Genomic DNA, 16,495 nt, shown 5'->3' on the forward strand with positions numbered 1-16,495 from the left:
ATTTAATATACAAAGCTATGAGTCCAGTGAGACATGTGCGTCAGCAACAGTGAAAGAATCAAATAAATCACAATTTAATAGAAAAACTAAATTTCTGTTACATATATCTGCAAGTGAAAATCAAAGTGAATCCAAGTGAAATGGCTTTCTTCTACTTCTTTTGTTCTATAATATACTCAAAACTTACTGCTAATCCTTTGGGACCGGTTGCACCAGCTTGCCCTTTTTCACCCTTCTGTCCAGGGAAACCAAGCGATCCTAACACACACAGAGAGACACACACAAGCACACACATATACAGTAATGTAAGCTTAAAGCCTGAACTTCTGACAAACCTCATATAAAAATCAGCAAGTCGGGAAGTCAGTTTTAAAGTAAGAATGCCATTCAATCCCATTTATTAATTAACAAGTCACATTTTAATTTTCCTATTTTATGTTCTCAAAATGAGGAAATCATCCTTTCTTTTATGTAAATCTAACATTTCATGTTATATATTATTGTATCCTTAGGTATTTCCAATTCCACAGCCTCTCAGAGCTTACAGCTACCAAGTACTATGCACAGAAGTGCTCAGGCTCCTATCACCACCCCACTGCCAAGGGGAAAAGGAAGTAAGGACAAAGTTTGCATATTTTTCTTTGTTCTTAAACATTTTCCTAGATCATTATCAGTTCTTTCTGTGGTTTGTCACTCCCTAAAGTTTGGTTTAGGAGAAATGCTTAGTGTTCAAAGACTAGAGGAAATATTACTAAAGCTGTGGCTCTCAAAATGGGTCTCTGGGCCAGCTGCATCAGCATCCCCTGGGTGCTGGCTAGAGTTGCTAGTTCTTGGGCCATCTACCACAGGTCTACTGAATCAGAAATTTTGGGGGGGAGGGGTGGGATCCAGCAATCTCAGTTTTAACAACCCTATAAGTAATTGTGACACATTCCCAGGTTTGAAAACCACTCGACTGGAAGTACAAGGCTAGATGATTCACTTGCAGCTATAAAACTTGCTAAAAATCTATCTCCAAGCACCAAATGAATTGGTTCCTTTGGCAGATACACCAGACAGAAAGGGAAGATATCTGGTGTCTATTCTCAGCCCTGACTGACGCAGACAGAGTGTGATTTTAAGAAAATATAATAGGCTATCCCAAGAGGAGACTGAGTAAAAGAGTTGTGGGTCTGATGGATATCAAATATGGTTCTGATTGGAAATGGAGAAGGAAGAGTTATATATAAAAAGAGAAAGACTTAAATATTTTTTAATTTTTAAAACTTAAAAAAAAGAAAGAGGAATATTGGCAGTTGGTTGCCAAACTCGAGTAGAAGCCCCGTTTCTTAATGACAACATGTGATACATCCCTAATGACTAGAATCTCTGCCACTGGAAACTACACTCAGGGGCCAGGCATTATGAACATTTTCCCCAATTTTCTGGAAGAAAGAAGTCTGACTCTGTATAAGTTATTTTCCTCACCATATGGAAAATAAGGAAGAGATTTTTCCTGGAATAATATTGTCAAAATGCTTTAATAGAAAGTGTTGGTGGCTTCAGGTATTGGAAACAAGAGCATAATTTATTTCATAGCAGATAGTGACTTTTCATATTTAATTATTTATGGATATGAATGAATAGCTATAAAATGAGAATCCAGCATCATTCTAAAACTATAAGCTTACTAATATCTAGCCTAAAAATATTTTTAAAAGTTGCCCTGAAGCAGAATGTTTTACCTGGAGGACCTGGAAGACCTGGCAAACCAGGCTGACCTGGAGGCCCTGAAATACCAGTTCCAATGCAGTTGAAGCAGGTGTCACCTTTGTCACCTAGAGAAAGCCATACCAAAAACAAATTTTACTCTAACTGGTACATATACCTTCTTTAGATAGGTTCTAAAGAAGTTATCACTAAGGGACAATATTCCTACCTAACAGTCTAGTTGGAGAAGCCTATATCTAGAATCAATTCATTTGATAAATATTTACTGAGTGCCTACTATGTCCAAAGCTCTAGCAGTTTGTGACACAATGATAAACAAAACCGACAAAATTGATACCTTCACGGTGCTCACATTCTACCAGTGGCTGGGAAAATGGGCTTGGATATGCTCAGGGATGGGTGGCAGGTTGCAATTGTAAATACTGTGGTCAGGATAGACTTCATTGAAAAGATACGATGAAAAAAAAAACTTACAGGACGTGGCACGTGCATAATGACTGTAGAGCAGTTCAGGCAGAAAGAATAGCCATGTTAGGCATATAGAAGGAACAGCAAGGAGACCAGATTGCTGGAGCAGAGTAAGGAAGGGGAACCAGGTCAGACCATTAACAGGCTGTAACAAGTAGCATACCATAAAACACCATATAGGCCATCATGAAGACTACGGCTTTTACTGTGAGATACATGAGAATCTAGGAGAAGAATTTAAACAGAGAAGCAATGTGATATGACTTAAATTTTAAAAGGATGAGTCTGGTTGATATGTTAAGAATAGAATTTTAGTGCAAGGATGGAAACAGGGTAACCATGTAAATGGCTACTGCTGCAGTGATCTAGGAGATATGGTAGCTCATTCCTGAGTGACACCAATGAAGATGATGAGAACTGGTTAGATTCTGCACATATATGAAGGCAGAGCCAATGGGATTTTCTCATGGATCATATGTGAATGCAAAAGAGGAGGGGAATCAAGGATGACTCCAAGACAGATCGAAGATCAAAATGTAAAAGGCAAAATGATAAAGCTTCTAGAAGAAAACACAGAGGAATAGTATCAGGTCCTTGGGACAAGCAAAGATTTCTGAAACAGAATATAAACAGCACAACCATAAAAGAGGATATTAATATTTGATTTCTTTTAATAAGTAACTTCTATTCAAGAAAAGACAAGTAAAATAGTCACAGAATGGGGAATATATTTGTGATACATATCAACAACAACCCAATTAAAAATAGAAGAAGATAGGTACTTTACAAAGAGAATCTACAAACTATAAAAAAAGAGGCTCATCATCAGTAACATGAGGGAAATGGAAACCAAAGCTTCTTTGGAAAATGGTTTGGTGACACCTATGGAAACAAAATCTACACCTACCCTATAACCCAGCAATTCCATTCCGAGGTATATACACAACAGAAATGAATGCCTATGTTCTACAAAATATATGTATAAGAATGTTCATAGCAGCTTTATTCATAGTAGCCCCAGACCAAATGTCCATTAACATTAGAATGAGTATTTAGGAACATCCATATAATGAAATACCAAAGAGCAGGAAAAAAAGAAATACTGCTACAAACAAAAACATGAATATATCTCACAGATATAATCTTAAAGCAAAAGAAACCAGACATAAAAGAGCACAAAGTTTAAGGTTAGGAAAACTATCTATTAGAGGATAAAAGAGTAGTTATCTTTGGGAGTTGCTGACTAGGATGCACAAGAGTCTTCTAGATTCCTAGAAAAGTTCGATATTTTGATTTAGATGGTAGCTACATGGGAGATTACAGATAGACAGACAGACATATAGAGATATACATATAGAGACAGAGTATATAGAGACACATATCTAGATCTATACCTATACCTATGTCTAATATACATAATATTCCAGGGAGGTATGAAGAAAAACAGAGCACGTAATACACTGAAAACCAAATGAAGAAAGCATTTAAAGAATGGAAGAATCAAGTTTAAAAAGGACTGAGACTTGATATTTGGATTAGCAGGGAATAGGCTGCTGGTGACTTTGACAAAAGCAGCCTCTATGGAGGGATGGGGTGGGGAGTCAAGTCCTGATTAGAGTATGTTTAAAAGAAATGAGAGGATATTGCCTAGAGATAGTGAGTAGAAAATTCTTGAGGATTTTTGCTGCAAATGGGAGCAGAGGAATAGAGTAGTATCTGGCAGGGGAAGTGGGATCATGGTAAGATATTTCTTAGATGAGTGAAAAAGGCTTATTTGTATACTGCTGGGAATTATCCAGTAAAAGGGAAAAAATTGATGATGTGGGAGAGGTAAGAATATCTGGAACAAAATCTTGGGGAAACAAGAGGTAATGGAATCTACTGTACAAAGAGAAGAACTGCTTTAAACAGGAGCAGTTATAATAATAGGAAGGCAGAATATATGGGCACAGATGCAAATAGGTGGAAAAAAGTGGTGGTGGCAATCTGTGCAAGTTCCCTTGTTATTGCTTCAGTTGGTTAGTGAGGGAGGAAGCAAAGCCAGAATCTTAAAATGAGAATGGAAGAGGAGGTGCTAGAAGTTTGAAGAGAGAAGAGAAGGTACAAGCTCAGAAGAAGTGGTAATTTGGAATTTTCAGGGCTGTGCTTTTGTTCCAAGGGAGTACAATGGCATGAGCGGAGGATAAAGGAATCAAGAGTTTATGCACGGGATTAATTATAATGATTGATCATGGAATTTAAGCTAGGTTAAGAGAAGAAGAAAGGACATCAAAAGGTTGAGGGACAGCCAAAGTTGGTAGGTTTCAGTGATTGTGATGTAATGTTGGAGTCAGGTTATTAGATATAGTGAGCTAGAAGGATAGGATATAGTGATCAGAAAATGAGATTCAGGAAATCAAGACTATGAAAGTGTGCATTACTGGTAATGGATGGTCTTGGAGTATGACCATGGGAGTGAGTGGCTGATGATATAAGGGATTTTGCTTATGATATGAAAGATTGAAGGAATGAATATGGAGATCAAACCTTTTATTCCTTGTTCTCCTTGGAGTCCTCTATCACCTGGAGATCCTGGAGGGCCTGGAGGGCCTGCTTCACATATCTCACCACCTGAGATAAGATAAAGCAATAGCAAGCCAACTGTAAAATATTTGGAAGACTAAACAAAAACAAAGCCCGGTAAGCTAGAAAAATAGAGCTATTTTCCATTACTCCTCTGCAGTAATACAAATACCTATAAGCAAAAGGAAGATATAATATTGGTGGTAATTTGAAGAGCAAACAAGTATCAAAGAATCACCAAAAATCAAAAGTAGAAATAGCACAAGAAATTGACACAACACTGCAAACTGACTATACCTCAATAAAAAAAAAAAAAAGAAAAAAAAGTAGAAACAGCAGAAGAATCTCTTAGCTATCAGAAACACAAAGAATGATGCCAGTCTTCAACTAGATTTACTTAAAAATGAAAACAAAACAAAAACAATAATAGACCTTAACAAGAGAAAACTATAGCTTACTTGGAGGGATGTGAGGGCCAGGAGGGCCAGGGGGCCCTGGAAGGCCAGGAGCCCCAGGCTGTCCATCAAGTCCAGGAGATCCAGGAATGGAAATTCCAGGTGGACCTTCATCACCTTTCTGGCCCCTTTCCCCAGGAAAGCCAGGGGGTCCAGGAGGACCTATGACTGCAGTCCCTAAGATAAGAACAAACATCCATTAAAGTGGTCAAAATGATCTTATTTTAGACACATTACTTTGGTTATCAGTGAGACATTAAGTAATGATAAGATCTTCCTTTAATGTATAATGCCAGTTATGTTCTTATTTTTTCTATGAGAATCAACATCTGGAGAAAAGATGGAAAGTTCCAATAACATAAGTACCAGTTTGAGTGTAAGAAAGAATGATTTAAAGTAGCTTTATTGCTTTTGGAAATGTACTAATAACTAACTCTCTATGCACTCTTCTTGGACATTACGATCTTTTAATATCAGAAATACTAGAAAGCCTTTGACAGAAGAAAATGAGGTATCTCAAAGTTCTCATGTAAATGTGGCTCTATTTCTCAACGTTCCTCTGTTCCCACACCATTAACACACTTTTTCATCACTACGGCTTATATAACATTTTCAAAACTGGTAAGGAAAATATACCTACTTTTGTTCTTTTTAAAATCATCTTCATCACACTTACAAATTTACTTTTCTAAATGAATTTTAGAATCAGCTTGTCATTTTCATTTAAAAAACCCAAAGAATTTTGAATGAGACTAATTTGAATTTAAAGGTAAAATTTCAGTAGAATCACCTATATATAACATTGAGTTCTCACATCACTTATTAACTTTTTATTATTTCATAGTATTTTACAAAATTATTGCAAAGAGGTCTTACAGATCTTTAGTTGGGTTTATTCACGGGTTAATTCGATTGCTAATATGAATTTTACTGCTATCACTATTGTTAACTGGATTTTTTTCCCCTTGTATGTTTAATTTTTTATTGCTGATTTAGAGAAAGGCAAATTATTGACGCTTGCAACACATATCTGGCTAACGTGCAAACATTCTAAGTTCTGGTAATTTGTCATTTGATTCTTTTAGGCTCTCTGAGTAGATTATCACACGGTTTGTGAATGACTAAAATATGTTGTTTTTTAAAATTACATCCATACACCTCTTTTTTCTTCCAGACTTAGTGCATTGGCTGGGATCTTTAGTATAAGAACAAACAGTATTTGTGACTGTGAGTATCTTTATCTATTCTTGATGTCAATGATAATGCTCCTGATGTTTCACCACAAAGTATGCCATTTCCTGCACAGTCCTGTATTTCCTATATGAAGTAGACAGCTTCATCAAGTTAAGAGTTTCCTTTTAATCTTAGTTTAAGAATTTTTTTTCTTTTTAAAAATGAATGAGTATTGAATTTTATTGACTGTTTTCTCTGCATCTATCAATCTATTCTTTTTCAGTCTATCAATGTAGTCAATTACAGTAATGCTGAACCATCCTTGCAATCCTTGGGTAAAATCTATTTGGTCATAATATCATATTATTGAATATACTTCTGGACTGATTTGATAATATTTTATTTAACACTGTTGCTTCTACATTCACAAATGATATTGAACTACAGTTAACTCCAGTGTATGTCCTTGGTGGTTTGGTATCAACACTGTTAAACTGAATTCCCCTTTATAAAAATGTTCTGAAACAGTTTGTAAAAAATGAGAATTACCTGCTCAAAAACTTGGTACAATTCATCAATAAAACTTTATAAAACCACCCATAAAACCAATGCTTTTCCATGGAGATCTTTATTGTTTCAAAACTTTCTATGGTAACTGATACACTTAGGTTTCTTACTTTCTCAGGACAAGTGTATTAAATTATGTTTTTAGTTTCATGAGGAATGTATATTGCATCTACAGTTTCAAATATATTGATATTGTTTTCTTACAATTTAAAAATTTTAATTGTATTTATGGTAATAATCATTTTTTATTTTATTGATTTTATTTGTGCCTTCTCTTACCTTGACCTTGATCATGTTTTATTTTTATTTTTACCTTTATCAAGTTTTTCCTTCTATTTTGTTTGTGCTTGCTTTATTTCCTATTATTTTTTCAATTTAGTTCATTTATTTTTAGTATCTCGAATTTTATGATAAATTAAGGCTATGGCTTTTGGCTGTATCTAATGAGTTTTGATATGAGGTTGTTTAGCATTTAGTAGTTTGTCATCTCCGTTCTATATCCTCTTTATCTCTAGTGTTATTTACAAATGTACATTTTAATATATAAACATTTGATGTTTTTTGCTCTTAATGTCTAACTTTATTTCACTGTGGTCAGAGCATGACCTCTATATAAATTTTAAAGATTTTTTTTCTAGTCTAATAGAGTCAATTTCTATAAATGTTTCATGTACATTTATGTATTTTCTCTGCTGTACACAACGGTTTTCTCTCTTCCCCAGAAATACAGCTTGATCATGTTGCTCAAATCATTTATACCCTTATTTTTCACCTACTGGATATGTTGTGGATTTGCCAATTCATCGCTTATAGTTTATCAGTTTTCACTTTATATATTCACAGCTATATTTTTAGATGTGTAAGTTTCATGACTTTTATATTATTGTGGTACAATTTGTCTATTTATCCATATAAAATATCTTTGTTTTTTAATGCATTTTTGCATTAAATTTTATTTCATACTGTATTAGAATTGCTAAACCAGCTTTTTTGGGAAGCATTTGTATAATATCTTCCCACTGCTTTCTCTTTTTTTTTAACTTTTTTTTATTGATTTATAATCATTTTACAATGTTGTGTCAAATTCCAGTATAGAGCACAATTTTTCAGTTATACATGAACATGTATATATTCATTGTCACTTTTTTCTCTCTGTGAGCTACCATAAGATCTTGTATATATTTCCCTGTGCTATACAGTATAATCTTGTTTATCTATTCTACAATTTTGAAATCCCAGTCTATCTCTTCCCACCCTCCACCCCCTTGGCAACCACAAGTTTATATTCTATGTCTATGAGTCTATTTCTGGTTTGTATTTATGCTTTGTTTGTTTTTTTTTTTTTTTTTTTTTTTAGATTCCACATATGAGCGATCTCATATGGTATTTTTCTTTCTCTTTCTGGCTTACTTCGCTTAGAATGACATTCTCCAGGAGCATCCATGTTGCTGAAAATGGCGTTATGTTGTCGGTTTTTATGGCTGAGTAGTATTCCATTGTATAAATATACCACTTCTTCTTTATCCAGTCATCTGTTGATGGACATTTAGGCTGTTTCCATGTCTTGGCTATTGTGAATAATGCTGCTATGAACATTGGGGTGCAGGTGTCATCCTGAAGTACGGTTCCTTCTGGATATATGCCCAGGAGCGGGATTCCTGGGTCATACGGTAAGTCTATTCCTAGTCTTTTGAGGAATCTCCATACTGTTTTCCACAGTGGCTGCACCAAACTGCATTCCCACCAGCAGTCCCACTGCTTTATTTTCAAATTTTCTATGTCCTTTTGCTTTAGATATGTCAACTGTGCACAGCATATAGATATTTTTATTCCAATTTTTATTTTAGTTTTTGTCTTTTAATCAGGGTTTAATCCTTTCACATTTATTGGAGTTACTGATTTATTTTTAACTTCTACTTGTCATTTTATTTAATTTTTTTCTCTTTATCCAGGTTTGTTTCTGTCTGTCTTGTCCCAATCCTAACTTGTATTACACAGGTCAAGAATTTTGCTTATTTTCTTTCGTCAATGAGTGTGTAAGTCACATTTTATTTCTATTCTTCTCTAGTAGTTACCACTAAAATTTTAACCTATGTACTTAAACCTATATGTTTCTAAAAACTTATAAATATTTAAATTCTTTCCCCCAACAAGACAAAAAAACTTTATCATTCACTTTCCTCATTCTCTTTGTACCTCTACATCCTATGTTAGTAATGTGTCCAATTATAGTTCCATGATGTCACTTAAAATACTTCTGGTATTTTTTAATGATCAGTATTTATTTAGATTTACTTTATTAATATTTTTCCTAACCATAGGTTCTTACATCTTACCACCCCCATCCCCAACTTCAGTTTGAATTCATCTCCTTCTTGGAATAAAATCTCCAGTAACTATTTCAGAGATCTGGAGGTAATAAACTTTCTAAGTATCCCATCTTCATGCTAGGATGATAGTTTGATATAATACAGAACCTCAAATTTATAGTTATTTTTCCTCATTACTTTGAAAATATGCTCCATTATCTTCCTGTGACTCTCACTGCTTTGTAGGTGATCTGCCTTTGCTCTCAGACAGTTTCTAAGAATTTCTTTTTATCCTTAAATTCTAAAATGTCTCCATAATGCATCTAGTGACATATTTTTGTATTATTATTATTTTACTTTTGGTTAGCAATTCATAAGCCTTTTCCCAGGGAATCATGCTTTTTTTTTAATAGATGGAAGTTCTCAGTCTCTAATTTTTCAAATATTGTCTCTTGTCCCATTCTCTCCTCCTTAAACTCCTTCATGGTGGATTTTGGAACTTCTACATTTATCCTTTATGTATCTTAAATTTTATTTCATACTATCTAACGGTTTAACTTTTTTTGCTGCATCTTTGGAGAATTCCTTATCTTAATTTTCTAGACACAGTATGTGTTTAGTCCATATCTTGAAATTAGAAACCCAAAGTGTATACTTAGAGCAAAATGAGACCCACAATTTATTCTCTTTGGGAAGAACACTAAATGTCACTCCCCTTAACATTTCATTAGCCAAATACTTTTGAAGGGAAAGGAACCATAATTTATTAAACATGTATGTGTGACAGATACTGTACCAGATGTTTTTTTTCAAATTTTACATGAATCTGTACTATCACCTCATTGCAGAGAACATCGAAATAAACGTGCTAGACAAGGGCTGTGCTCAATTTGTGGCCAAATTAGAAATGCTTTACTATACTGTGTATCTTCAACAAGGGAAGAACTGAGGTGCAAGATTTTACTGCACAGCAAAATCACCATGGGGATTTCCAGGTAGATGTTTCTGGAATTCTAAGTGGATAGTGCTATTTACTAGTTAAAAAAACAGTAAATCTTACATACCTAGGCATTATTAGCACAATGTTCCCTTCCATAACAGCATACAAGATATAATGATCAAATTTTTAGATTGCAGAAATGTTTGGTGTAATTTATAAATAACAAGAGGTAGAAATTATTTTTAGGGTAAAGGGACATTCACTATTCAAATAATTCAGCTTTTTTTTTTTTTTTGTACAGGTGAGGAACTTGGTGAGAAAGGCTATAGTAGAGTTGAGAAGTTTCTGTCAATTACAAAATACTCATTTCTTCCACTACCATGCTCACCCTGGACTATTATGACAATACTATATACATGGATTAGTAAAGATACTATAAACACAGGGGCATTAAGCACAGTCTTTTTTACCTGGAGGTCCAGGAAGGCCAGGTGGACCCTGTATTCCAGGAAATCCTCGCTCTCCTTTTTCTCCAGGCAAGCCAGGTAACCCAATGTTTCCTTTTTCTCCTACAGTTACACCAGTTCCAGGCCTAGGAATTACCTTTAGTATGAGAGAAAAAAATAAAGGAACTCAAAGAGGAAGAGACTTGTTCTTCTGAAAATAACCTAGTAGCTGCATATGATTACAATGCCATCATTTTCACAAAGTGTTCAGATGAAAAATCATCAAGACTACTTGTACAGATTATGAGTAGCATTTTATAGCACCCTTAAGCTTCAACATATTAGAAAATGTCCAGTAACAGTACTAGTATTACCACCTTCCTGAGCCCCGGGCTTACAGAGCTAGAATTATGTTTGATGTCTCTTAGCTTCTAATTCATATTCAATTCATTCCAATCACCTAAGCCTGGTAATTCTTTACTAAAAATGTCTAATTTGTCCCCTTCTTTCTTGTTGCGACAGCTACTATCCTTATCTCACACTTAGACTAACAGAATTATTCCCTGAATCCAAATCTACTACTAGGACATAACTTCCTCAAAAAACCAATTTTTCTGTGTTAATTATCCTGTTTAAGGACTCAAAATTGTTCACTACTTTTTACTATATCTGATGTTACTTTTAATCTTGGACTCTGTCAAGTCACTTCTCACTCCCAATACTTCTTTCGCCTGTTTTATGTTCTGTTATCTCTAACAATGAATTTTTGAGAGTGAGGTATGTCTGATTATAACCACTTCATGCATCATGCACATTCTTGCCTTTACCTTTGAATATGCCATTCCAAACAGCTATAACGTCTTCCCCCAGTCTTTATCTTTGCCAACCCACATTTCTTTCTTCCTCTTAAAAAAAAAACGCATCTCTTCCAAGAAGGCTTTATTAATTAAAATCAGCTAGCTGATCATTCTCTTTCTATCTTCTTAGACTTGAATGCCTAAAGAATTTTATATTAAATACTCTAAATATAAAGAAATTAACCTTACAGAGCTATAAAGGCAAATAAGCTTTAGATTTAAAAAACTGTCAGTCTGAGGTATAAATCATCACCTACTGGCAAAGTGTGATATTCAGCCTAGCTCTATTGAAAATTAAGAAATATTCAGACAAAAGGAAACTGAAAGTTGTAGGACCTAGAATTCAGATAGTAGTTCAGAAGGGAAAGTGGGCTGTTGGATAGGGCTGTACTCTCAAAATTTGTATTTCTTCTTATATTCATCAAAATTTTATCATCTCACTTCTTAAAAGGAAACACTTTCTCAGAGAAGTAAAACTCTGATTTTAAAATGAAAGTGAATAACAATTGTCTAAAATCTTCTTTAGGTATATCCTCATTAGATTTGATAAAGTGCTAAATATCAATATCTGAGACTCACTGGACAAAAAAAACTAAGTTAATGTTACTCAAGTGTCTGAGCGTATGGTTTTATGGCACTTGCACCTTTGCAGCTTCAGTGCAGTCTAAAGTCAAGGATCTTACCAAATTTCAACCAAAGGAAAACCACTATGTCAATTGCAATAATGATATTTTATTCTTAATAAGATTGGAAATATATCTGACTTAAATTTCATGGTGAATGCAAACATGACTGAAAATTTGTAAACCTCCCAAGTCGTCTTTCATAGTAGTCTCCTACATTTGTTATTAAGAGCCCCTAGGAAGCACACACTCAGGGAAGAAAGAAGTATGAATCAGACAATTACAAATTGAGAAAATCTATTGAGACCAAATCCATCTTTCCCTGAGCCCTGCAGGAGAAAGGACCAACAGTTTCCCCAACAGTTTCTTTTATTGAACCTTTGGAAGCAACTCTTGCACCACCTGCTGGTTACTTGAGAAATGATTTGGCAATCGTGATGCAAAAAAACCAATGACATAATTTTGGATCTTTATTATATAGGAGAAGTAACACACAGGCAAAGCAATACAAAGACTTTGAGGTCAACATCACTGAAGATTTCAGATGTAAAGACTTTTAAAGACAGTAGAAGTTGATAATGACTTAGAATTTTGTGTTCTAAGAGGAAAAGGTATGGAATATATAATCAAGACAAAAATTAAAATGCACAAATAAATTTAATGAATAAAAACTGAAAAAAAACTTACAAGTCCAGGAGGCCCAGGTGGGCCAGTGTCACCTTTTTGGCCCTGTTCAATACAATTGTAAAATAGGTTAGTAAAAATCACATGAAAACTAAGTTTCATAAAGAACCGGAAATCCATAATAAAATATCTCATAGAGAAATACAAAACGAGGAAATGAAACAGTGGTTAGCTAAGCCTAGGAAGACCTGTGATGTTGTCTCAGATTTACCAGCTATATGCTGACCAAATCAATTAACTTAGTCCAGAATTCTAAAGTATTTCTAGCTGTAACATCCTTTGATTTTAAGACTCCTATTTTCCAGCAAACTATAAATATTCTAAAAGAAGATGTTGAATTTTAAGCTGTTATAACTAGAATCAGCTAAAACTTACATTTTCTTACATTTAGCCATGTTCCTTTTCAACAAAATCGTCAGGCGCAAAAGTTTAGTGTCATTTCCATTAGTGACAGATACTTTGGAGCTGATGGACTTAACTATCATCAGGAATAGCTAATGAACCATCATTACTTTTATGAGTTCACTCTTAGACTCTAGTAAAAGACAAATTCAGACAAAACTGTTACCCTTAACCAGTAGCTACAATAGAATGAAGAAAACAGCATTCAACTGTTACTCTACTGGCCAAGACCCAAGAATAGATGTCTCTCTCACACCTCTATTCTCACTCTAGACCTGTTCATAGGTATCTTTCATCTGTCCATGAGCTCTTTTTAGTTTAAGGAGATACTCTGTCCTATAACTTTACTTATAACTTGAAAAACAAAATCCTATTTTTTGAGTACTTATTATCTTCCTTTATTCTAGCTATATCTCTTAAGCCAAGCTAGAACTTGGATCTAGTTTCGAGATAAAAACCATCATTAAAACATGTGGTCTCTGGGTACATTCAAGTTTGTAACACCTTTCCTTCCGTGCCTGCACAACAAAGCTTTTCCAGTTTGGGTTTTCATAGAAAGCCATTAAAGATCAGAGAGGTTGGAAAACTGGATATTTTGTGATCTGCCATAAATAGCAGAATTGTGCATTTCATACATTCTTTCAAAGTCACTTTTAGAATAGGTAACTAAGTAAATGATTTCAGTCACGCTGCATAATCAAATGGAAAAAAGAACAAAGAATTAGCCATAGACTTCCAGACAATAGTTGCATAGAGAATGGAAATGTTTAGTGGAGATATTCTAAATTCACAGCTATAAGCCTTTTTAGTATGAGGACCTCACTAAAATAGTGCTGAATCCTCTTTCTGCAGAACAAAAGTTTTGTCAATACATGCTCAAAGCAAAGGCACTACCTTTTCACAATGGAAATGTTGAAGTTAAACAATTCTCCATGTATTTCCACCACATGGACTGTGATTTAGGATAATGAAAGAAAATTTAGAGGAAGTGGTATAAAAGAAAAAAGACCGCCACCAAAAGATGGATTTAAAGAAGGTATGTTTTGAATACAAAGCTAGTTACTTAGAATTTTTTTTTCATTTACAACTCAATCTTGGGAAAGAAAAGATTATGTTAATCAGAATAAAACCAGTCACTTCAAAGTATTAAAATTCTTACCTTTTCTCCATCCCTTCCTGGCTCACCAGGGTAACCAGGATCACCAGGCAAACCCTTTAAACCACAGAAGACAGAGTGACATCAGCAAAAATGGTGGAGTAAGGACCTCCAAAAATCCTCTCCTCCATAAAAGCAACAAGGACACTGGCAAAAATAGTCAACTTTTTTAGAACTCTAGTAATTAATCAAAGGCTTGCAGCAATCCAGGAAGCATTTCTTGGGAAAAAAAGATTGAATTTTGGCAAGAACACAGGTTTGTGGCTCTATTCCCATCACTCTTCCTCATCTCCACAGTAGCCTTGAAAACCAACAGCTCACAATCACGGTAAAAACCAGCAGCACAGCAGCAATTGGAAGAGAAAGCACTAGGCTGGAACTTCTTTAAAGCCCCATTCCCAGAAGACTGCCATTATTTGACTTGTCTGGTGGTTCCCAAAAAGGTCCCCTTTGCAAGACTACCTTTATTTGATCTAATTTGAGTTCTCTTAATGCAAACAGAGAAAAGCCTTTTTCCCAGGGATAGGGATATCTGTCAAAAACAATCAGAGGCAACTGTTGAACATCATGGATGCCTAAATTATTGTTCTGAAAGAAGCTAGGAACTGAGGCCCTGAGTTTACCACTCCCCCATACGATTTTCTATGTTTAAACCATTTGTGTATCTAGAGTTTGTAAGCCGAGGGCTGCCTGTTTCACAAAAGCATCTGGAAACCAATTTGTCTGATTTTATTATTTCTACATTCTAATCTTGCTTAGAATGCACCCTTTCCTTCAGGATAGTCTCCAAATTTCATCAGATTTTCTATCTGTCCTTGAAAACCTCTTTTAACATCTGCAGTGAATACTCCTGATACGGAGGCTGCTTAAAATAATGTTTCTGGACTCAGATGTTTTCATTTCCCTCTTTTGGGGGGCAGTAATTAGAATTATGTGTCAAAACTTTTACTGAAAAGACTCATGTTCACAAAAATGGTATGTGAATGTTTTTTAGCATTTTATTCGTAATGGTCTTAATCCTTCAATGAGTATATGGATAAACAAACCTTGGTACATCCATACAACTACATACTGGTCAATAATTAAAAAGGAAAGAAATACTGATATACAGTACAATGTGTTATGCTATGTGAGAGAACTCTGATTCAAAAAGTCATAAAGAATATGACTCCATTTATATGACACTGGAATAGCAGTATTATAGGGACAGAGCAGATCAGTTGTTGCTAGGGGCTTTGAGTGGGGGGACAGGGTAGGGGATAACTACAAAAGATCATGGGAGAACTTCTGAGGGCAATGGAACTATTTTTGATTATGGAGATGGTTACACAACTGTATGCATTTGTCAAAACACAGAAAACTGTACACTAAAAATGGTTCATTTTACTGTATAAAAATTATATCTCAATAAATCTGACTTAAAAATCTGTCTTTAAAAGCAGAGGAATTTTAAATTCATAGTCAAAAGATAAAGAAAGAATAATTCCTATTCATCTATTTGCAAACCCAAGCCTCTTTGTCATCCTGCTCTCTACCAACAGGTATAAATGTTACCATTTTGCGGGGGGCACGGGATGGACTCCAAATACTCACTGGAATTCCTGGTTGGCCACTCTCTCCATCTTTGCCCGGTTTACCCTATAGAATTCAAAGAAAGGTAAGAATGTAAATTTGTTATTTAGGAAGTATGAGGTTAAAAAATATAACGAGCTTTATTCCTGCCTTTGACTCTACTAAGTAGACCTTTCAGACTTCAATGTTATAATAAATGAGTATGTCAGTCATGACATTTTGAGGCAATAAAAGCAGGATTTAAGAGAAAAGAATAAAATTACACACATGCATGTGCATGTGCGCACACACACACACACATATTTAAAGTTTTCTGCAAAGAGTATTAGCAGTCATAACACTTACTCTTTTGCCAGGCTCTCCTTGCTCACCCTTCTCACCTTTCACACCACCTGGAGGACCCTATACACAAAAATGTAATTTTATATTGGTTCATGGAGTACTATATATCAATATCAGTTTACATTAAATGATGCTAAACAATTTTAGGTTACTTACTGGAGGACCACGAATCCCTGGAGGTCCAGGAGGCCCTCGGTCACCAGGAAGTCCCTATGCAGTAATAGGGGAA

The 16,495-nt window shown here is 34.8% G+C and overlaps 1 protein-coding gene across 1 annotated transcript in view; it reads right to left on the bottom strand.

Moving 5' to 3' along the window:
- Window positions 1-16,495, bottom strand: part of COL4A5 (collagen type IV alpha 5 chain) — a 196,253-nt gene that overhangs the window by 69,061 nt on the left and 110,697 nt on the right. The window contains exons 14-23 of the mRNA XM_010946101.3: window positions 16,423-16,476; window positions 16,270-16,326; window positions 15,946-15,990; window positions 14,356-14,409; window positions 12,798-12,839; window positions 10,655-10,787; window positions 5,199-5,372; window positions 4,705-4,788; window positions 1,725-1,817; window positions 188-258 (exon numbers count right to left, since the gene is read on the bottom strand). Of these exons, the coding sequence (XP_010944403.2) occupies window positions 188-258; window positions 1,725-1,817; window positions 4,705-4,788; window positions 5,199-5,372; window positions 10,655-10,787; window positions 12,798-12,839; window positions 14,356-14,409; window positions 15,946-15,990; window positions 16,270-16,326; window positions 16,423-16,476 (807 nt within the window). The remainder of the gene's footprint in view (window positions 1-187; window positions 259-1,724; window positions 1,818-4,704; window positions 4,789-5,198; window positions 5,373-10,654; window positions 10,788-12,797; window positions 12,840-14,355; window positions 14,410-15,945; window positions 15,991-16,269; window positions 16,327-16,422; window positions 16,477-16,495) is intronic.

This window comes from Camelus bactrianus, chromosome X (assembly GCF_048773025.1).
Source record: "Camelus bactrianus isolate YW-2024 breed Bactrian camel chromosome X, ASM4877302v1, whole genome shotgun sequence".
Classification (NCBI taxonomy): Eukaryota; Metazoa; Chordata; class Mammalia; order Artiodactyla; family Camelidae; genus Camelus; species Camelus bactrianus.